General features: G+C 42.3%; 1 protein-coding gene across 1 annotated transcript in view; it reads right to left on the bottom strand.

The window, feature by feature from the left end:
• LOC115319557 (venom metalloproteinase antarease-like TtrivMP_A) overlaps nt 1–23,716 on the bottom strand; it is a 43,088-nt gene that overhangs the window by 14,560 nt on the left and 4,812 nt on the right. The window contains exons 3-11 of the mRNA XM_040211067.2: nt 23,423–23,512; nt 22,561–22,687; nt 18,573–18,623; nt 17,818–17,936; nt 10,081–10,152; nt 8,221–8,363; nt 6,520–6,557; nt 6,234–6,342; nt 4,789–4,953 (exon numbers count right to left, since the gene is read on the bottom strand). Coding sequence (XP_040067001.2) covers nt 4,789–4,953; nt 6,234–6,342; nt 6,520–6,557; nt 8,221–8,363; nt 10,081–10,152; nt 17,818–17,936; nt 18,573–18,623; nt 22,561–22,687; nt 23,423–23,512 — 914 coding nt within the window. The remainder of the gene's footprint in view (nt 1–4,788; nt 4,954–6,233; nt 6,343–6,519; nt 6,558–8,220; nt 8,364–10,080; nt 10,153–17,817; nt 17,937–18,572; nt 18,624–22,560; nt 22,688–23,422; nt 23,513–23,716) is intronic.

A 23,716-nucleotide genomic window follows, 5' to 3' on the forward strand; every position in this document is an offset into this window, starting at 1 on the left:
TCCCGTATTCGACTGTTTGCTGACGATTGTGTTTTATATAGAAGCATTACGAGTGAGCATGACGCAGAACAATTACAGAGTGACCTGCTACGTGTTGAAAACTGGTGTTGTAAATGGAAGATGAATTTGAATCCAAAAAAGTGTGTCCATTTAAGTTTTACTAGGAGTAAGAAAAAAATCGATACTCAGTACAGTATAAATAATGACTTCATCAAAACAGAATGTACGTACAAATATCTGGGTGTTATATTATCGAATGACTGTTCATGAAACGCCCAAGTCGATGATGTAGTCTTAAGGGCCGGCAGGGCATTAAACTTCATTCAGCGAAATTTAAAATGTTCCGAAACAAACTTGAAGAAAACGGCATATCTGACATGTGTTAGACCAATTCTAGAATATGCATGTGTTGTATGGGACCTTGCGCAGAAGTATCTAATTGAAAAACTAGAAAAAATTCAAAATAGGGCAGCGAGGTTTGTTCTGGGACGATATGGACAAAAGAATAGTTGTACTGACATGAAAAGAGAATTAAATTGGGAATTACTTTCAGCCCGACGGAACAAATTAAAACTGAAATTTTTGTTTTCAATATTTAATGGTCGACTGGGCATTAACAAAGACGATTACCTAAAGCAACCGCACTATATTTCAAGCCGGACCGATCACTGTTTTAAAATACGAGAATACCGTGCCAGAACAAACTTGTACGCTAATTCTTTTTTTGTCAAGACCATCCAACAATGGAACAAGCTGTCGGAGGAACAAGTGTGCTCTGCAACCGAAGAATTGTTTTTTTCACGTTTGTAACCCCCCTGCAGTAACGCCTTCGGGCAATGCGGGGTAACTTATGAATAAAGAAAAAAAAACAGGGGCGCGCGGTGGAACTATGATGATTACGCACGCAAACCGTCAGAAAGTGTCCAATTAAGTAGCTGCCTTGTCGAGTAGAACGTGAAATACTACTTTGTTTTACTAAACAAGAAAGAATTTTGAAGGACGCTTAAGCTTCGCCTTTAAAAGTGGAACGCGGTCGCGTCAACAGGCCTCGTTTGTATCGCATTCTCATTTGCCGCGCAAGCGTGCCTCGCGTGGTCTAGTGAAAAGCGTCTGACTCGCAGCTAAAGGGTTGTGGGTTCGAATCCTGCCTAAAATATTTATTTTTTCTTTAAGGCAAAGGAATTACTTTCAAAAGTGAAATCATTTGAAACATACGGTGGCCTTTATTTCGCATTACATATCATGTTTTAATCACCCTCATCCCACGTGTGATATCACGTTTCACGTAAGCATTGTGGGTTGTTTGAAATTCTTGCGCTAGGGTATGTAGCTCTGACGTCATGAACCTATCGACCCATCAGGATTTTGCAGTCACGCCACCAACATCGGCTTTTCTGCGACATGAGCTCGGTGACGCTACCGCGTTAAAATCATCAATTAGCAAGGGTGATGCTCATTTGCAAATGAAATTGTCCGGCATCTTGTCAACAACAAACCTCAACAGCCAGGCCTATGCCAGCTTATTCTGTATAAGAAAATGTTCAGCTGGGCAAGCGCTATTTTGGGCCAGATTCGATCTGAGTGCGAAGGTGCGTATATATTAGAGTGAACAATTGCAATTACTCCTTGCTCCATGATTAGTCGCATGCGTGCGGTGCTGAGAGTAAACAATGTTTGGTTTGAACTACAGGCATTTGGATTGCCGCTCGGTGTTTCTATAGAAGATAGAATGAAAGGAGTTATCCTAAAACTTTGTTACATTTCGAAAATGTCATTGCTTTTGCTCAGTTGGGTCGTCATCATGTATATATATATATATATATATATATATACAAACAAATATGTGCAGATGAATGAATCGTCAGGCAACCTGTTTGCCTTTTGTGCTACCACACTTCGCGACAACATTTTATATTGTATAAATAGATCAGCTTCAACTTTAGAATTTTTCTTTATCACGAAGAAAGGACAAGAAAATACAGTATAGCTTTAAATTAGAAGCTGATCTATTTACAGGTATGTACCAACAAGCTCAACTCTTTACTCTTGTACTTAAACATTTTGATTCAGGCAAAATATATTTTACTCGTAAACAAATAGATATTGAGTCGTATGAACACGACGTTATGTATGTTAATGTAGATTTTCTTCTACTCTTGCGTCAAAATTAAATAACTGAATTTAATATTTTTGGTACCTAAGAACAAAAGTAAATTGCACGGACGATCGAAGAAACTATATAGTTAATCGTTTCACAACGGAAATAGTGTATATTGCCAAAAGAACGCGGAAAATATGTTCTCAATTTAGCGGTTCGAACCGGTTCGAACCGGTTTGAACCGTTATTTTTGGCTCCCCGGAACTGAACCGGAACCGAACCGAAAGCCGTGAACCCGAACCGGAACCGAACCGATAAAAATTTCGGTTCGACACCCTGATGTTAACAGACGCGCCAATTCCGACCAGGTAGAATCTCCCGCGGGCCAATTAAATTTCATCTGTGACAACAACCCTGAATTGACATATTTGTTTAAATGTTGTACCGCGCGTCGATCAGCTGACTCTTTCTGGGAGTTAATCAAAGTTCCTTAAGCCTGTCCTGTGCAGATAGTACCCCTTGGATGTCAAGTTTGGTGGCAACTCAATTCAAGTTGAGAGATATTTTGAAGGTATATGGAATAACAGCTGGCCGGCGACTCTTGTCAACGTTTCTTTCTCGACTTCCGTTAGTTATCGTCAATGAATTCTACGATCCCATAAAAAATGAATTGGATATCCAGACTCATTGGGCCATTCCACTTGTGCTTCAAAGCTTGTCCCTGCTGTGTGGTCGCAGAATTTCAAGAGGGCTGCGCCAAGGTACGTTTTTTCGTTTTTTTCTCTTTACATCAGCTCCTATGGATCGAATTATATTGTAAAAGTAGTTTTTGAGCCTTAGGTCGTACATACAGCAGGTATGCTTGTTGTTGGGCATGCACCAATACGCAGGCCTGACGTTACACTGCTGCGATGGCGAAGCTATCGGTAGGGGGCATGAGCAGAAATTTCACATAACGTGAATCTATTTCCCGCGCACGAGAAGTGGCCAGGCCTCGTGTGTGAACTAGGCGTTTGCCCACATTTCGTGCTCGTGTGTGCTTGTAAACTGCGCGTTGAACAGAGTTCACTGTAGCCAACTGATCCAAAAAAGTTCACTGCAGCCAAGATTTAAGAGCTCACCGTCGTGGGACTTGAAAACCGCGCGTGGTGCTGCTGTCAAAATACCAATGAGTTCATGCTGCATGTGCTATGTCCGTTAAAACAAATGCGAGAGCGCTTGGCACAAGTTTGGGGCTCGTGGTTGCCGTAAGCGAGCCAGTCGAAGCAGTGCTCGGGAAAAGAAAGTTATCGTCACCAGGTAAGTTCAAACGATGTGCATCTATCGCAGAGGCCGCCGTTTTTTTCTGTTTTTTTTTTTTTACTTCTTAATGTCAATATTTAATGTTTTTAACTTCCTAATGTTTGGTCCTCTCTTACCCCTGCCCGTTTTCTTCTGGATGAGCATCGTACCGGCGTGCGGTCGTGTATCACTACTGCGTGGTGCACGTTAAATACCCCAGGCTAGCAGTCGTACTGCTCTGGATAAATTGCTTATCTACAGTGAATAACAATGTCGTCATACTATTCCAGAATTAAACTCCCGCTGCATAAAGATCTAACGACTGATTTAATTATTTGTCCCGACTCGCTCTACCGCTTTTGTCCTTGCCATTTGTGCTCTTCATATTCAAGACGTGCAAATAATTAGTCCAACACTTAATTTTATCACAATCTACGAATTCTTTATGTGTAATTTGATACCACCTTTTAAGACCTTGGAAAAAAAAGTACAAGAAGAAATGATTATAAAACAGCGTAACTGAGAATTTAAAAAAACGCTGGGTGCGAATTACAATCTTTAAGCTTCTCGCTTAGTGGTTTTGTTCATCGAAGTTCCCATCGACTAATACCATTCTTAAGATTAGGCACTTGACAAGTCTCGCATTTCTGAAGATGTCAATGACTGTAGATAAACTCGCTGCCTTTCGGTACGCCAACCACATGAGATCTGCAGCATGGAATTATCCTTCACTCTTACTGCCTTCTCGCACATGCATGGAAATCGTCAGTAGTGAATATGAAAACCTGAATTTCTATTTTTAATGGATGCGCTCAAAGAAGGAAATAAAAGACTTTAGTCCTCCTAAGATCCCTCGTATTTTTTGAAAGGCGAAAGCAAACAATGTCCCATGGAGCGACGCCGGCGTTGGCTGTAACCGCGAAAAGTGGCTGCTAAAAGAAAGGGTGACGCGAACGAGCAACTAAGGAGAGGCTGCGCGCTCGGCAGCCCCGATCTCCCCCTCTTGGAGCATCAGGTAGGCGTGGCCGGAGGCCCCGAGGGGGTCCTGCCTCACGCGTTCCACGCTCTGCACATTTTTTTTATACTTTCGGTGATTATAAGTCCGCGCATATCAGGTTTGGAACTCGCGCACCAACAACTCTGGAATCAAGACGCAACATTAAGAACACCCAGCGGGGACAACATAGATGTTTACATCTGCTTCAATCCATCCGTGGCAACTGGAATGAAATGGCAGTTCGAGCACTCATTGAAGGCATCGTCACGTTAAGATCGTAGTGTCTTTCGCAAATCAAACAGTCATTTTCTAGTCGAATACCGCTGAAGTGTCCCCGAATTTATTATGGGGCAACATTAAATATCCCTGATAGTGTAAAAACAGGTGTGACTTGGCCGTAGAGTGATCATACCAGGACATGAGGCTCATCAAGTAGTTACAGCACGTGGAGAATCTGAATTGGTTAAGATTGTCCGTGTGGTAGCTCATGAGATATCCGTCGTCAAAAGGACACCCTGTAGACCCGGCACCTCCAAATTCGGGCACTCCGGGTTCGCCGTCGTGAGGACATCCCATTCTGTGAAGCGTGAAGGAGTAAAATTATTAGTATTTAGTTAAATTTATAAGGCGTGCACTATTTGCTCCAAGTGTACTTGACTGGATGTAATATCCTATTCTGAGTAACACCCAGCAATATCAAAAAGTAGTTCTGGCATTTCCTCCGAAACACGACTTGCTATATCCTTTATTCTGTCTTAGGTGCCAGGGGTTTATTCTCCAAAATGTGCCTTTTATACTTACATTTTACGATGGTTGTTCTTTTATGTTACATAATATTATTTCCCTTGACCGCTTTACAAAACGTAAGGTCTGTCTCAGAAACTATATTGACAAAGGTGTCCTGGGGAAATATATATATATATATACACTATAGGGTGTACCATTTTGATTTGAACATATTTATTAGAAAACATTCGAAAACGCCGCACTAAGACTGTTTGTGCCGGTGAGCCATACGGCCAGGGGGATTTTCATACGGGTGGCTAATCTTTTCGACAAGTGGGACAATTACCTAAAATTGTATGGTTAACTTTTTAATTAGTAAAATAATCATATTGTTTCAATGACAAACATGCTGAACATATTCGAAAACCACTATACCATTCAATTTTAGAACGAGTTGAAGCTCGTGGGAAAATGGGGGGGGGGGGGGGGGGGGACAATGAAGTTCCCACTCGTGCGGCAGGCGCAAAGCTACAGTGGCCAAACGCGGGTGACCAGATTATCATCCCGTTTCGCCATTGCTAGCTTTGGGCCAGCAGCACGAATGGTAATTTTAGTGCGCCCGGGAGTTTCCCACGAGCTTCAAGTCGTTCTGAAATTTACTGATATTGTGATTTTCGAATATGCTCAGCATGTTTCTAATTGAAACGTTATGATTGAACTTGCTCGTTAAAAAGTTAATTAAATATTTTAGTTAATTATACGACTTATCGCAAAGATTAGCCACTCACATAATGTCCCCCTTGACGTACAAGTCACCTGCACAAACCGTATTAGTGCATCAATACTTTAAAATGAAAGCTAGCAGGTGGTGATTCATGGTAATAAAACCTGAGGCTCAGGGACGCAGAAGTGGACGAGAACAAAACAACGTCTTACGATTGTTTGGTAATGAATCCGTTTGGATTAAAACAGAACACCTGGTATATATATATATATATATATATATATATATATATATATATATATATTGAAAAGTAGCGGTGCTTAGCAATCCTTTAGAGTTCGACGAGAGTCACGTAGCATCTATTATCTGCATCTAAAAACGCTTTATAAAATATTTATTATACTCACACGTGTCCAAGTTCATGAGTCATGACGCGCACTCCCATATAAGTGTAGGCCTGGTCTTCACCTAAACCCACTTTGGTATCTCTGCATGCCGAGGCTACAAACGCGAACCCTGGAAGTGTAGAGATGAATTACAGTTCCTGATCGGGAACCCAAAAGATGAGTCAATGTAAGGAACCTCGATTCAGGTCTTAAATCGTGATTAAATATTTTACTATTTGTATTGGCTTGAGGCATTATAGATTACATATTTTAGTTGTAATTACCATATATGACGCGAGCGACTTACCCATATTGCTATTGTCTTCTTGTACATACATGTCCCTCCTTGATGTTGCATGCGTCATGAAAAAACACGCGAGTGAAATGTTAGTGATTCAACCATAAATGAGGTTTCTTCTAAACTGCTACTGTTATTTTTGTCGTCACTCTCTGTAAATTACGTTTTAACTAAGTACCCGGGATTTTAATTCACAAACGTGGATTTGTTTATGCATGCAGTTCCGGTTTTCTTCTCTTATTCCTTCCGTATATCTATAGTATATATTACAAACTGCTGAGGCAATGGGGTTCTTCTAGGAAGAGTGGTAATAAATGAGAAACTGGTCATTCTGGCCGCGGTTATATCAGACATATTCCTCGACATTTTCCGCATGTAAAGCTCTTCTGGAAGGCGTAGAAGATCATAGTCTCTCCGGGTTCACGTGAATCTCAATGTACGTGTTATCCGAGAACACAAACTCTTCTGTACAGTAATTCTTTTATATTTTTAAGTTTAACTCAGATAGGTAAGACGAGCAGAAAAATACTTTGGACAGCATCTTTTGAACATTCTCATAGGTCCAACCGTTTACATTTCTAAAATTATGTATTAGGGCTCAATTCCGATGGTGCATAGACTACAGCTACGTCCGTTATCTTGCCAATGTTGTATTGTCGCGAATAAAAAAAAGATGGACAAACGGAAGACTGAAAGTAGAGGTTTAATCGGCGAACTTGTGCCGGCCACAAAACAAAGAACGAGCGTCAAGAAAACAGGAGCGAAAGTCGATGGCGGCAGCAGCGAGCAGCGTGAAAGGTGTCGCGTGGAAGTTGGTTAAGGCGAGAGTGCGAGAGTGAGTCGTCAAGGCCATACTGGGAACTTTGTCTACTCTACTCGGTATTTTGAACAATCGGTCTATAATGTTCGAGCGTCGACTCTTATCTATTACACACAGGACAAGGGTAAAAATGCATATTTTAGAAGTACGGCGAAGCGTTCTTTCTCGGCCATGCACGCAGCAGTATTCCTTGTACCGCTCACACCTGTCTCGGGTGTTTTGCAGCCTTCGGTGACATGCGAAATTCCGGTATTCTGCCTCAGTATCTCGTCAGGGTATTTTGCTTAATGCCTTCGATGGTTCGTTTGGAGTCAGGCTCTCCGGCAATCTTTTTTTCTCCATTGGCGACCAGTTCAAATATATAACTGAACGACTTTATTGTTTATGAAAATAAATGTGCCTTGACCTTCATAAATATTTCACTATTAATAGAACGGATATAAAATGTGGGCTCATATTAGACATGCAATTCCAAGTTAATATCCCTGAATTTAAAGAAGGTATGAATGTTTTTACAAATACATTTATGAATTATATTTTCAATCCGCCACGCCCTATTTCTCTAATTTGTCGCAAATAGCGTCAAAAGCTAAGGAATATTTTGGAATGCGTTCACAACAGCAAAAAGCCGCCGTTAAATCTAAAAAACAAAATTAACATCTCGACCATTTCTAAAAAGCAACGTCATTATTCCACTGCAACTGCGATAAAGTATCCTGCTTCCCTTGCAAAGCACTTTTAAAAGCTTGTCTTCATTTGTTTTTAAGCATGCTGCTGATCATAAAAACAAACATATGAATAAAGCACTTGATTGACATCGTGCTTAATGCTCCAACTCACCAAACGACAACTAATCAGTCCGAAGGATATCAAGAATATAAAGTGATTACCCAGTGACCATGTAGACTATGTCGTAGACACCGTAGTCCTTCTTGTTTGCATTCACGAAGTCCTTCAGGGTGTACACTGACTGTAGTCCATCTATTGCATTGTCCACATTAGTCTTGATTTTCAAGAATCTTTCTTTTGCCGGCTGTGCCACAATGTGGCAAGAGGTAATATAAATGCTTTAATTAATTTATAAAGAAATCTGCCAAAACTTGATCACTCGGTGATGCAGGGTCTAAACATTAGACCATATATTCGTGCTAGTTCCCACATTCTCCACTCGCTTTATTCATAAAATACTGGAGTAGTCTCTCCAATTATGTCTGTGACTATATCAAACTTGGAGTTGTTTAAACGGGTTTGTAGACTAATAATTTTATCATTTATTGCCCCCCCCTCCAAGACGCCATTTTTTTTCAAACCATATATTTTTCTATTTACATTAATGTATGCCTGAACGGTGTTACGTAAATTGTATCTAGTTTGTTTCTTTTTTTTAGTTGGCCCTTTTTGTGTGATCATCGGCGTATGTAGTTTTAAAGAACTTGCTTCTCACATTTCTTTTTTTTTTCATATGTATGAATGCATTACCAGTATTTCCCCTTACTAGCTTTCCTCCCCGTGTAGTGTATCAATAGATACATTTAAGGCTAATGAATAAATTCAAATAAATATAGCAGGGTAGCGTATAGTCTTGGGAGTGGCAAGTATTATAAATTTGTGAGAAGTACTTTCTATATCCGGGTGATAGCAGCGCTAAATTTTGTTATGCATAGATACCTATATAAGATGGAGACGAAGTTGTAGAAATCATTCTTACTTCAATTTATTTTGGTTCATTGCAGTAGCACAAGGGAGGTTGGTTCCACTCTACGAAAGTTAAGGTATAGTAGCTAAAACTCAGAATATATGTGAATTCGGCTATTGAGTGGTTACCTTTTTATAAAATCTGTTAATCTGAATTTCTGGCATTAACCGAGTTAAAATGGGAGCTTAGAAACAGCGCGCTCCACAGTATATTGGCGAAACAATGTAGTCGTTGTCAGACAGATATACAGGGCGTTGTTTAATTACATATTTGTTTTAAAAAGTCCAGAAAGCTACACAAATGCCGTATGTTCAGGTGAGTTACATGGCCAGGGGGGCATAATACAGGGGAATAAACGTCACGATAAGTAGGGTAATTAACTGCAATACATTCATGAGTTTTTTTAAGTAGTGAAAATCAACATATGGTTTAACCAACCCGTTCATGAGTGTCATCAAAAACGACTATGTATGTACATTCTTAGAATATTGGGGGGGGGGGGGGGGGGAGGGCGTGGAAAGTACGTCATTATGCCAAAGTTATCACAACTGCAACGGGTATAATGCTTGCAGTGCGAAAACAGGGATGATGAGGTACTTAAAACCAGCACTCTCTCTTTTTTCGCTTCACTAACAAACTTATGTCTGTTGCAAGAGCGTGACTACTCACTACTAACTTCAGCGAAATACCGCGTTTCCCACGCGCCCCAAGATTTTGTGAATATTACATATGAAGTGGTTTTTGTTGACGCTCAGCAAGTTTCTGATTGGAACCATATCATTATCTTCAATAGTTAAAAAGTTGATTGGCAAATTTTAGGTAATTAATTGACTTATCATAACCATTACCCCCTATATAATGTTTCCCTGGCCGTCTAACTCACCTGCATAAACCGCGTAAGTTTAAGTTTTAGGAAATCTTTAATACAAATTTGTAAAGCCTGATAAACCTCCCGGCATAATTTTGCAAGGTCTGATTTTTTTACAAGTTCATGCAGAATTTCATGATTGAATCAGGTCTCTCCATATAAAGTGACGTAAGCAGAAATACTTACCGTGAGTATCTCTAGTCCCCTAAATTTAAACTGCACTTTCGGATGTCCAACGCCCAAGTATCTTAGGTTCACCTGAAATTAAGATAGTTTGGGCTCATGTTAAAAACTTTACTATTCAAAGTAAACCTAAATTAAAATTGATTTGGTTGGAACTGCTGAGTAAACCTAATAAAACTGAATTGCTTTATAGAATTGTCAGCACACGTTTCTATTTTTATCAGGTGTGCATAGGAACCCGCGATGGCATTCTCATAGCTCTACATGAATTTCCTGCGTCGTAGACGGCGCGATCGAGCGTTCGAGCGAGCAAATTAAATAAATTGACCGTCCGTTCGTGCGTGTACTCCTGATCATAGCCTCCTCTATACTGCCTAATCCTTGCAGATCGCCACGAGAAGCGGCCGCCTAAACTAAAAAGGTGGAGCGGCAGACAACGGATGAAAGGACAGCCACGTGACTGGCGCCCCACTGCGGCGAGACGCCGAAACACACTTCTCCAGAGCGAACACGTTTGTTTCGGATCCTCGCCGCTACAAAAGCTGTACGCTGACGTCCAGGTTCCCCGAGAAATGGCTCTTCGGTGTTCTGTGCTACCAGATCCTGGCGTCCCAACTCTGCGACCGGGCCCTCTATGGCTCCGTCGTCGAATTCCCAGGCTTTGTAAGTATAGAGGAGGCTATGCCCTGATCCACGAAAAGTCAGTGGTGCCGTCGGCAGCAGTGTCTATTAGAATCTTCAAGTAATTCTAGCAACGTCAATAAAAATGTTCAGTGCTCTATGCATAGTAAATAATATGTTTGCGTCAGTGAAGTAAAACATACCATGAAATCATATTACCAACTTAATTCAAAGCATAAACCTCTTCATACGACTCTTTTCGCACGAAATACTGTGATCAAAGTAAATTTCTGGTGCATGAAAAAAAACTTTACCATGATCAGCTCATATGATTTATTTTATTATATATTAGTGCGCATATCTTGCTCCAATCGCAGTGATTTGTTGCAGACCATTGAATCACAAATAAGCATAAACAAAAATATTTAAAAAATTCGCCTTATCACCCGTAATGGCAAAAACAACCTCGAGCTCGGCGCAGTAGGCCTGCCCCAGCGCGGAGTCATTTTGGAGCCAATTCGTTCCAAAGTAGAGTTTTATACCATTTAAACACTAGTTCAGTGTTTCCTTCAATTTTCGAGAAAAAATCTTAACGCTAAATTCTGTGGGAACATTTAATAGCCATATAGCTATTCTTAAGCTTGGTATTATACATAGAGTTATTACAATAAACGCTAGAGGCTCAGCTGGCGCTAGCTTCTACGGGACTTCCGGTTGCAAATTGAAGCAGACAGCAGCCTGTCTACTTTTCAAGCCTTCCTGTGTATTCCTATGAGAAAACGTACGTGATATTTTTCTCTTCAACAGGGAATAATAGAAATCAGCTAGTTTCTTTACTCCTAAGGGGTACTTGTAGCTTTATTCGCATTATAAACGCGTAATTTATTTAAACGTTTTTTTATTATTACTGAGCGATGGTAAAGTTAGCAAAAATTGAGGCGCAGGTCTATGTTGTACAGCATAATATGTAAAAACAAGCTATCAATTCAAGGAAAAAGAACAATTGAAAAATGCGTAGGGTTTCTCCCAGCCGCAACAGCTTGAATAAGCTATTATAGCTTGAATAAGCCGTAATAGTTTGTTACTAATCCAGTACGTTTTCTTCGTTCCAGAGCTTCATGCTTCGTTGGTGTCGTCTGTTTTGAGTGTTTGATTTGACATATATTAGCATCCTTTTGGTGTTCTGTCAAGTTCATTCACTCTGTGGGCTTATAGCATTGACTATAGGCGTAAATAGGTGCCCCCTAATAGCAGTCTGCAACGTCAACACGTATTACACATGCGTACCAAATACGATATAGCTTCGCCAATACTGGAAACTCCTCCGAAAACACATAGGAGCGGCGGCGAACGTGACAGTGGCGCCTCTAGCGGACTCGGAGTCCACGGAAGCAGTCGTCGCAATGGAAAAGTATAGGCTCCGCGACGTCCTCGAGCTTTACGAGTCCCGTATCGTCACCCTAACAGCAGAAACAATTTATTACGGTCAGTTCGCTTGCAAAGCGGAATTCACTGATCTCAACTGCAACGACAATCGAATAACAACGCGCGCATAAACAAAGATAGAGCAGTTTATTTAGCGGTCTCAAACGCCTCTCAGGGGATCACACGCGTTTGAAACGCGTCTGGGAAGCGAAAAAAAGGCGTTTAGCTACTCGAACTACGTCGTAATTATTAAAATATGCAAAAACGACATGTTAATATTACCAGAGCAAGCGCACGAGCTGCTGGAGCATAAAAACAAAACAAAAAGTAAGGATAAAAATGACCGTGCAAACACTTACCGAACTTTGCAGAAAAAATGGTGTCGCCATTCCCGACGAAAATAAAAAGAAACGGGAAAGAGGCGAACAACGGCGAATAAAGCAAAGAAGCTAGCAAAAAACTATTTCAACGACGACGATCATTGCGGCGCTTATAGAAAAAAGAAAGAAAAATGGAAAGCAGCAAATGAGTAGCTGGTGGTCGCCACCGGTGTTGAGTTCACGACAAACAAAGCGGAAGCAACAGACGAAACTAATAAAAAAAGAAGAAAGCGTCCCTTTTTTTTTCAGCTGCTTGTTGTACATTTCTTTATTTGCTTTCGCGGCGTAGGTACGAACTAAAAACAAAACAGGGGAAATAAATAACGTAGTGCAGCTCACACTGCCCGGTAAAAGAGAGTCGCAGAAATGTTTTGGTCGCAGGCAGCTATCTTCTATATGTGCTAGCAGTGAGTAACCTTTTTTTGCTTTCGAATTTATTTTTCCAGTGACTTTGGCGGGTTGTTCGTTCGCTCGCTTGACGAAGCAGTTTAAAAGTGCATTCAAGTACTTGTTGACGTAGGTGTCCGTAGGTTGACGTAGGAAGCAGAAGAAAGATTTTCCACCACATCGCACAAACTTGTTCTTGCAATGGTAGGCAGCACATAGCATGCCTGCCATCTCTAAGCATGCTCTGGTGTATGCTCGAATGCGGCTGGTTGATCAACAAACGATGACCCGTAGCAGACGTGCCGGCCGGAGTACACAAATAAAATTTGAATAAAAATGTATAACGAGCTTACACTTCTTAATATATTTAATAAATATCAAAAAGCACGTATGACGATTTTGGATTAGAAACTCAATCGAAGGCGAAAATAGGAGGTTATCGCAGACGACAGTGGAAGAAAACAACAACAACAACAGCAAAGTTGCAGACGGCCCTCAAAATGCCCGGGCCTAGCGCAGACGAACCGGGGGTAGTAAGCGCCGAAGCGAAGGGAAGGGAGTAAAAACTAAGCCAAACAAAGCAAGATACGCGATGGTTAACACGTCGGGCAAAAAAAAAAAAAAAAAAAAGCAAAAAGAAAACAAAATATATACACAGCAACATATAAGCAGGAGGAAGAAATAACGCGGCAGAGTGCCGTCGCCTCATAAATATAAAAGAAAGAAGACTCAAAAATGGAAAGAGTGGAGACGGTTCAACGGGTGTGGGCCTTTATCGTAGAAGTAAAGAAGCAGCGAAGCAGAAGATGTTGGTCGTCCCCGCGCTAACAATCGGAATTTGTGTACTGTAAATAACGTGACTGAAATCACCTTTTTTCGCGGGGCTACTACGCACTCCCCTTCTTTTTTTTGCAAGCGCGAGAAGTCTGCTTTTTTCGTTACTCTGCTTTTGTTAATCTATAATCGCGTCAGATTTGCATATGCACAACGACTTCTTTCGGAGCGTACTGACATCGCCGTAACGTACGTGGTTCGAAATTGACTTCTGCTTCTTCATCCGGAGACGATCTTAACGGGATTAGCCAGCTCGCCTGTTCGACGAAACGGTTATAAGCAAGACATTCATGAGAAATGGGAATTGCAACTACAAAACGAATTGACTGATAAGAACAATAAAGTTGAAACGAAGCTATGTTCTGTAATATTTGTACATTTCCCTTTTTCACGAAACGGCGCGAAGGCATACATTCGTGTTTTGCTTGGCTTACATAAGTTGTGACAGAATGTTTTCTTCGGGAGAACTCCGAAATTGCACCCAGAAAGCTGTAACATCTTTCCCACGCGAAGAGAATGTCCTACACTCATGAGCTGGCACCCATTTTTTAACTTTCAAAGCAGCGAATGTCCGTGACAATTTTTTTTCGCTGGTCACCTCGCACGGAGATTGGCAAAACCAATGCATTTTGGAGAATTTGTCTGCTAGCGGAGACTCCGAGCTCGCCAGGGGCGCTGCAATCACTTTTCGCCCGTTTTCCGCGGGAGTTGCCAGTATTGGCTTCCACGGTATTTGTGCGTACTGTGCTATTTTAGCGCAGTGCTTGACGCCATGAATTCTAAAGAAAAAAAGTTATAATTGATACATATTTTTGTACATTCGATTGTAATAAGTTCCAAACTTTTACTTCCGTCACAACAATGACCAGAATTTGCTCTCATAATCGGGCACGAAGAGAAAACGTATTTGCGTTTTCCCTAGGAAGGCGTTACCGGATATCAAAATTAGACTGGTTGCTTTCTGCTTCAAAGTTCAACGGCACATTGGCTCCACCTGAACCTCTAGCATCTATTGTAATAGCTCTATGGTGTTATACAAACTGCTCGCCTACGCGTAAACTACGACGCGGTCTGGCTGTTCGCCTCTCTCGCTCGTCGTCCGACTTTTTGTGTCACTAAACATGCATTCAGTGTAGCGGGGAAACACTTCTCGCTAATATTAGCAGGGAAATATAATTCAAGTACAATTATACAGTAAACCATGTCCTCCCGAGAAATTTAGCTATGAAGTCGCGACTGATGGATGCACATAATCTCACGATTTAATGCCCCTATAGAAGCTGCCATTTTTTTTTTAACCGGGGTTTCATGCGTCCGGGGCATCTTGTCGTCGCTTCAACGCCAGTGAGATGCAGAATTGACTGGTAAGAACTCTGAAGGAGAAGCCACGTCGCAAAAAGCGCCAACATGATTGGTTGTGTTGATTAAGCTATCAGCTGAGTATAGAAGCGCGCGTTTGAAGTGTTGTTGAGATGTGATTTGTTCAAGGCAGCAATAAGACGTCTGTATAGACTTTCAGGATTCAGTACCACAAAGACGCGCTTATCGGGTAAGGGTGATTTAAGATTAAGAAGAAGCAGGAAGCGGAGTCCTCGATTCGTCCAGGCAATACGGAATATATGTTAATGTCAGAGAGCTAGCATCACGTGATTCTGTTGATTCCTGGTCATAAAAAGAGGAAGGCCGGTCCGGAGGTCCCACCGGAAACGTACGGTTTACTCTATAGGTTCTAACATTTCGCTCTTATTCTGTCATTTTTGCGTCGTGTTGGTAGAACGGATGGATGGAGCGAACTTAGCGAAGCGGGAAAGCGTGGACATGGCGTGGAGCCAGCCGAACCACCAGAGCACGCACGACAAAACAGAACCAGGAGAACACCCGTGCGACACCGAAGACGTAGCTTAGACTGGTCGGAGGGCCGTTGCTCGTTCAAGTGCCTCTTTGCGCAGCGTTCTTGTATTCGATTCACTCGCGGGATTAGTAACCCGCTCGTGTTTTGGCTTGGTTCAAGGAGGAGCAATTAAAATCAATCATGTACTTTATCGGTATCCTCAACCCCCCGAGACATGGTGCCTGCCGCACCCTTGGATAATCCTGAACCAGGAAATGTGGGGTTGAGCTCCGACATTGTGGAGCACGAATTCGATGTCCCATACCACGAGGGGCAGGGTATTTGTTTTGGAGACAACAGAAAGAACATTTTCAAGTGGGGGCAGAACTTCGATAACTTTTTCTGTCTAAAAACTTCAACAAACCCTTCGACAAGTGTTTGTTCCGATGACATCAAGTTGCTTACCATTTCCCTTTAGATCGCGATATTACGCAACATGAGGTGTCTAATATTTTACAATGGTTTAAACACACTTATTTATTCCTTAATCCTTTTAAAAACAAAAGTGATTTATTTGTGCCGACGCCATGCAAACGTTAATTATACTCAACATATTGAAGCAAAAAAAATTGAACGGATAACACTTCTAAATAATCTTGGCGCGTAGTACATTGACGGCGGATAAAACTTTAAATATTGTGCATCTTTTGATGCCGGTTCTGCAATGAAAGTTCTTGGGACTGTATCCCGATTGACTAAGCATTTCAAATGCCCTATTGCTTGATACTTGGTTTCAATTCTTTAGTTGTTTGGAGGATTCAATGAGCCTCTGTGATTTGGAACTCTGTCTGTAACTCGGGCGTTGAATATTGAGCATGCGCAAAAACGACCCGTTAGAATTGCTCTAGATAGATGCATTGGACGGTGTGCATATGGTGACTCCGAATACTTATTAACAAGATTTTTGTTGAAGCTTTTATCTCACAGAAGGACTGTCCGTGATTTGATATTCCTGCCTAAAATTAGAAATGGTTTGCCTGATTCTTCGTGGCTTGTTAGTAAACTTTCATGTTCAAAGCCGCTCTACGAGACAGTTTGCCTGCTTTTATACTCTTTTACCATTCAGTACTCGATCACTTCCTCGATTATAGACATTACATAACATACTGCCGTCATTTTTACGAACATTCGCTCATCTCGCAACATGTGAATATGTTTCTCGATATGTTTATGTATATTAATTTTTATGTTTAGTAAAATAACTGTGTTCGCCATTTTCAGTTTCGGATAGCCTCTTGTTATTTTTACTGTTTCTCTTCTGATTTGATTTGATGTCTTCGGTGTTATTTAACGTTTTAGGGCACCCGAAAATAGAGAGTACTATAATATATAATATTAGATGATAACTTTCTTAAATGTTGAGTTTTTGGAGCCTAATGCACTTGGAGAACTGATCCAGCGAAGAGTGCCCGTCACATCAGTCCCTCCGCACAACATGTGAAACCCAAGCACCCCCGCAGCAGGTGACGTCAGCAGTGCCATTCAAGCGGGATCCGGAGGAATCGAAGTCAGTGACGCTCTTCGCTTGCGCAGTTTCCGTTTAAAGCCCTTAACAAAATGACACTTCTCTCCCGGTAACGCCTACTGCGAATATTTTAATTAAACTTTCACGTCTACTACCAGACTATAAAAATATCCAGCGTCATTTTTCCAACTGCATTATGCCCCAAAGATTGAAAATGTAGAAGGTTAGTCAAGATTTTATCTTAAATGTCTAAGTGATTAGCAATGTCGTTTCCTTTCGAGAGGCCCATATAGCCCCCAAATTTGTTTCAGGTCTCAAAAGACTTACCGCAACTTCGCGTTTTAAAATAATTCTGGTCGCTTTAAAGAACACCAAGCGTTCTATCATCTAAAACCAGCTGAATCTGCCTCTCAAGCACATCGGCGCACAATCTTACGGCGTAGAACGCGCCGCGTGTTTGTCAAAATGTAGTTATTTTTACATAGCATTTGACAGTTTCGATTCCTAAAAATAAACTTCTTGAATCGGGCATATCTGACTATAATTAACTTCACTTCTCGCAAATTCAATTTCACCTCTAGAAAGCGTGCGTAATGGCGTGTGTTATTTATACTCCGTTCGAAATAAATTAAGTACTGTCTAGATTTTTGCGTCTACCAAGATTTTCGGGTAAATGTTTGGAATGAACAGGGCATTATGCTATAAACAAAGCGCACGCAATATTATTTCCTACTTACCGCGTTGAATGTGCGCCATAGATATTTGAGCATGTCCTTCTCTTTCTTGAATTGGTGACGAAATACTGAGTCAACCATTACAAATAATTCTGGGTAGATTTTTTCAACCTTGTAAACATCTGGCAAAAACAATCGAGTTCGTTTCATTCATTCTCATACACATACGCGAATATAAATGTCCAACTTATTAATTTAAATATAAGTTTCATATACGAGGGCACAAACATTTGATCAACTATTGCAACCCACACTTTTTTGTGCTTCATTTGCCACTTATCGGACAGTGCAATCGAAACTGTGCGCTTATTGGACCAGCCCACTTCCTGTCTTGCGCCATGTGATCATGCGCTTTGCTCGTAGCTGAGCACAAAGAGCGTGGCCAGACAATAAAAGAGTGGCGATTTATTGGCTCGGGAGCACGTAGAACTTCCAACGCCCTGTCTGTGCTTACCGGCTAACAGGGTACCTTAATTGCTTGTTAATTATTTCGGTCTGCCATATTGTCAGACAGGTATATATGTCAACATCAAATATTTCATGAAAGGTAAAATCACACTAAAATTGGAAGATACTAAAGTGAAACTGCTTTTTTTTTCTAAGGTGGAGGCCATATTGAACATATTTAGGGTGGCGTTCAGCAGAACTTCTGCATTAGTACTCAATAACCGACTACAATTATCTCACTTCCGCAATTATCCTGCTCACGTCCATTTATTTCACGAATCATTTACGCTGTGATAGATAAAAAAAATTACCAAATTTTTCGGCACGCTCTGTGACGTTGTGGTAGGATCTCTCAGGCATCACTGAAACAATCCAATTAAAAATGTTTTAATGACTCACGCTACAATCACGACACGTCGGTGTAAGCTTTTTGTTTCGTCCCCACTTATAACTAATCGAAAACAGAAACACGAAAACATGTCGATAATCCAGTTATAAATATCGACCTAATTTAGACCCATCAGAAAAGCCTATCTTTACAATTATTTTTATTTATAGTGCTGAAACCTTCATAAGCATGTTTTAATCAAACATAAGCAAACATCAAATGATTTCTGTCGGACTATTTTCGTTTCTAAGGTCAAACTGCAATTTTTTTTCACAATGTACAAATATTTTAGCGTTCTTGCTATACCAGTAGAAGCCAACTGGAATTTTAATTTACGAGCACAAACAGTACCATTATAATTTTGTTTTGCCAGTTTTCAAACCTCAAACGTTATGAAGCTCATACCGCTTAAACAGGTTTTGTGTAGATGCAGTAAGCTGCACCAGGTAAATTCTTAAAGCACAGATGTCTGGTTCAAGCATTGCAATCCGTGTGAACTAAACAAAAAACAGTTACAGACGTTTACAGTTCAATGTAATGCCGAATTAGAGCGCAGCTCTTGAGAATGAGGGGAGGGGAAAGTATGCCCATGTGATCTCACGAGGGTGACATCACTCGAGACCCTCGTGATGGCTCTGCTCACCCTCGAGACGTCGCTGGTTACCCTCGTGAAGGCACTCGTGACGCTCGTGACGTTAATCGTGACCCTCGTGACGTCACTGGTGGCCCTCGTCACACGTCAATCATGGCCCTCGTGACGTCAGTCGTCACCCTCGTGATGTCACTCGTCACACGTCAATCGTGGCCCTCGTGACGTCACTGGTGACGCTCGTGACGTCACACGTGACCCTCGTGACGTCGCTGGTGACCTTTGTGACGTCACTGGCGACTTTTGTGAAGTCACATGTGACCCTTTTGACGTCACTGGTGACCATTGTGACGTCATTCGTGGTCTTTGTGACGTCACTGGTGACCCTCGTGACGTCACTCGTCACCCCCGTGACGTGTACTGGTGGTTCAACACGGCAGAGAGTTGGGCGAGTTGGTTAAGCATCTTAATAGGTGGGAACAGCGCAGGAAAAACCGACGAAGGACGAGTAGAAGAAGTGCACAAACACAGCGCTGACTAACAACTGAATGTTTATTTTCAAGCGAACCAGAAAGTAAACACTGGGTGTGGGGAGGAAAAAACACAGAAGCCAACAAAAAAGGACGGAACCCGATAAAACAAGACACTACCACGCCATATCACTTTCACACACGTCTGCCACAGTTCTTGATAAAAAACACTTCGTCAGCCCCCAAGTTAACCGACGGAGCACTGACGCATTCTTCCTCTCCCCTTGATAAAATATAAAAGGCCTCATCAATCTCCCGGGCAGTCTTGTTTTTGTTGCGCGCCAAGATCGTCAACTCATTGAACAGGGGAACGCAGCCGCACCTACTACAATGTACCGCAAGGTGGCCAGAGGGTGAGGAACCCTCTGGCCACCTTGGGTTGGAGGGCCTCGGGAAGTCTGTGTCGGGGGCCAAGGGCCTCAATCTCGAGGTGTTCTTCTCCGTGAAGACACATAAGGAGCTCAGGCCTTTTAGAGCTATCGTTACCCAGAGAGACTCCTGGCAGCTTCATGTATCTTCTTTTCTTCAGCGCCACCTGTGTGTGCTCACGTTGGATGATCCTTTTCGTATTTGCAATTCTGAGGCCCTTGTGGATTACCTCCGAGAAGACAATCCGGGAGGGTGTGATTTAGTGTCTCTGGATGTCGAGGATATGTTCTACTCAACACCCCATGGTGAATTGATGAAAGCGGTGGAAGAGTGCATTCAGTCCAGTGGGTCGGTGGCTTTTATGAACTCGACGGGTTTGGCGGTGGAATCCTTTTTGGAGTTGTTGACTTTTTACTTGAGTTCCACCTATATCACGTTTGAAGGCGAAATTTTCCTGCAAAAGAGTGGGATTTGTATTGGGTCGAGTGTGGCGCCTATCCTTAGTGATTTATATCTGGCGAGGTGTGATAGAGCCATAGCGGAGTCGTTGGATTGTCGGGTTTTGAGAGTTTTTCGGTATGTTGACGACTACCTTGTTGTGTTTAAAGATAGCCTGGGCCCCAACCGGGATAGTGTGTGTGTGGAAGTCTTGGCTTCCTTTAACGAATGCTCCCCCGGGTTATCGTTTAAGTACGAGACACCTACGGGAGAGGGGTTGCAGTTTTTGGACCTGAGGCTCACTCTTCAGCCGTCACACACCTGTTGGGCCTATGAGCCACGCTCTAAGAAGAGGCTTTTGCCATACGGCTCCGCGCACTCAAAGCTTGTGAAGCGTGCGATCACTACGTCGGGTATGCGCGCCCCTTTGCTCAAGTCATGCCACCGTGTGAGGACAGCCTGCTTTCACAGGTGTCTAGGCTGACCTCTGCGGGATACCCGGTGGCGATGATTGTGGGAGTGGCTGAGTCCCTTGTTAAGGTGTTCGGAGGTAGAACCAGTCCTAAGGCGAGGCAAAAACCGACAACCAGACCAGTGGTGGTGCCCTACATTCACGCCCTCTCACATCAAGTCAAGCGCGTGGCCAACAAGTATAAGGTGCCTGTGGTGTTTTCGGCGCCCCGGAAGTTATCTCGAGTATGCTCCGCCGTTAACCGAGGGTTGAACAGGGATAACCACTGTGATGTTAACCACCGCGATCCGTTTGTCTCATGCGCAGTAGGGGTTGTATACCAGATCCCCTTCACATGTAGTCGGGTTTACATTGGACAGACAGGGAGGTGTGTGAACGTGAGGGCGAGGGAGCATTCCCTTGCTCTCCGTTCCTCACCCTCTGGCCACCTTGCGGTACATTGTAGTAGGTGCGGCTGCGTCCCCCTGTTCAATGAGTTGACGATCTTGGCGCGCAACAAAAACAAGACTGCCCGGGAGATTGATGAGGCCTTTTATATTTTATCAAGGGGGGAGGAAGAATGCGTCAGTGCTCCGTCGGTTAACTTGGGGGCTGACGAAGTGTTTTTTATCAAGAACTGTGGCAGACGTGTGTGATAGTGATATGGCGTGGTAGTGTCTTGTTTTATCGGGTTCCCTCCTTTTTTTTGGCTTCTGTGTTTTTTCCTCCCCACACCCAGTGTTTACTTTCTGGTTCGCTTGAAAATAAACATTCAGTTGTTAGTCAGCGCTGTGTTTGTGCACTTCTTCTACTCGTCCTTCGTCGGTTTTTCCTGCGCTGTTCCCACCTATTAAGGTGTACTGGTGGCCCTCATGACGTAACTGTCACTCTTGTGAAATCACTCGTGGCCTTCGTGACGCCACGCGTGACGTCACCGGTGACCTTCATGAGGTCCCTCATGGCCGTCGTGACGTCATACGTGACGTCACGCAGTTACGCCGACGACGAAGCCGCTCAACCCGCAAACGGGCGCCTAAGAGCTGCGCGCTAGGATAGAGTACGTTTTTTTTTCCGCTTTTACATTGGCGCGGGCTGCATCAAAGCGGAAAAGCAAACCGCGAATCAAAGAGCGTAAAGCTAGTGAGCCACGCCCGGTGTTTGTTAAGCCCTCGGTGACTCGAGATGGCGCTTGTTTGCCGACTTCCATTGACGACACATATAGTGTGAACTGAATCCCTCTGGTGTTCGTCCCCAGCGATTTAAAGCGCCACCTTTCTTGCACGCAGCTGCCGCTCTCTGTTCTATTGTTGAAGAGACGCGCCCCGGACGTTTTGACCAAAGGTGCTGCGACGGGCTGGTGATGACATTCTGGAGTTTGGAAAAGTATGGAGTATATCTGTCTTGTTAAATTTTGGCGATTTGAAATGATCTTGTAACGTTTCGCTCCAGTTTAGGTGCGTGACATAGCGCTCTTTCATTCGTAGAAACTTTTGCTCGATAGTGATTTCGAAGCATGAGATGCTAAGGTACACACCATAGTCATTATGAAGACCTCCGTGTGAGTCGGGAATCTCACGTAGCCAATGGGCAACGCGGCCATCAGATGACCGTTCCTGCTCAAGCGCCGGCACTATTCTTAACTTGTTTCCGATCATTCCTTCCTGAAACAAAATGCGACCATAGACACATTTTATTGAAGTTTCTTCAATAAAGGAAATAAAGAATCTAGGTCAAAGCTTTATCAATTTATTGTGCAACAAATTGTTTGAAACTACATAAGAATGCCGTTTTTGGGAAAAAATTGGGAGCAACAAGTTGTGTTTTCATTTTAATGAACAACTGCTTTGAACACTTATGCGGGGACTAAATATTGATATCCAGCCGATCATATATATTATTTAGCACTATCTGTCGTCTAAGATGTTAGGAGCAAGAAAGGAAACACAATTCGTAAGCGGCATAAGTCTGTGTAGTTCCTGCTGTAGATAGATATTGAATACGTTTTGACGATGAGGTTTAATAAGCTTCTCCTTGTAGCAATGAACGGTGCATTCGAGATCAATCTTATCCATAACTAGCACTCCAAATTGTGGGGTTAAACATATTTTTGCGGGTTAACACGTCGCACAGTAATATGATTGATTCAGACTATAAACATTTAAATTGTCCGTGCGCATGTCCTTCATTACGTCTGAGTCCTAATTCTGACATTTTATTTTTAATATGAAACAAGTTTTATTTGACTGTTTTTTTGTTTGTTTTTTACAATATGCCTGCTGTTCTTCTTAACCTTTCTGTTGTGACTCGTTGAGGAAGTGCTTAGTAAAAGTTGCCTGTACCAAATAAAGAGTGCTATGAATGTACATTTATAGATGATAAGACAAAAATCACCTTACCACTTGCAGCCCTTCCTCATCCGATATGGTGACGGATGCCATTGCATCCTCGTCGTGGAACAGGTCCTCTTCAAGATAAGACCCATCCATCTAAATATCAAATAAATTTCTGTTAAGAAGAATCGTGTTTTAGATAATCCCCAAGCTTCTAGTATTATGATATTATATACGCGAACGCTGGATCAACGCCTCTACCGATGTGGCTTTGCGGCGCTCTCATTAAAAGCAGTTGCGCGTTAAAGAACGTGAGTAGGGTGCCTTCATGAGTAGGGTGACGATATCTGACCTAACTGT

The sequence above is a fragment of the Ixodes scapularis genome, unplaced genomic scaffold (assembly GCF_016920785.2).
Source record: "Ixodes scapularis isolate PalLabHiFi unplaced genomic scaffold, ASM1692078v2 PGA_scaffold4__175_contigs__length_147842914, whole genome shotgun sequence".
In the NCBI taxonomy this organism is placed as follows: domain Eukaryota; kingdom Metazoa; phylum Arthropoda; class Arachnida; order Ixodida; family Ixodidae; genus Ixodes; species Ixodes scapularis.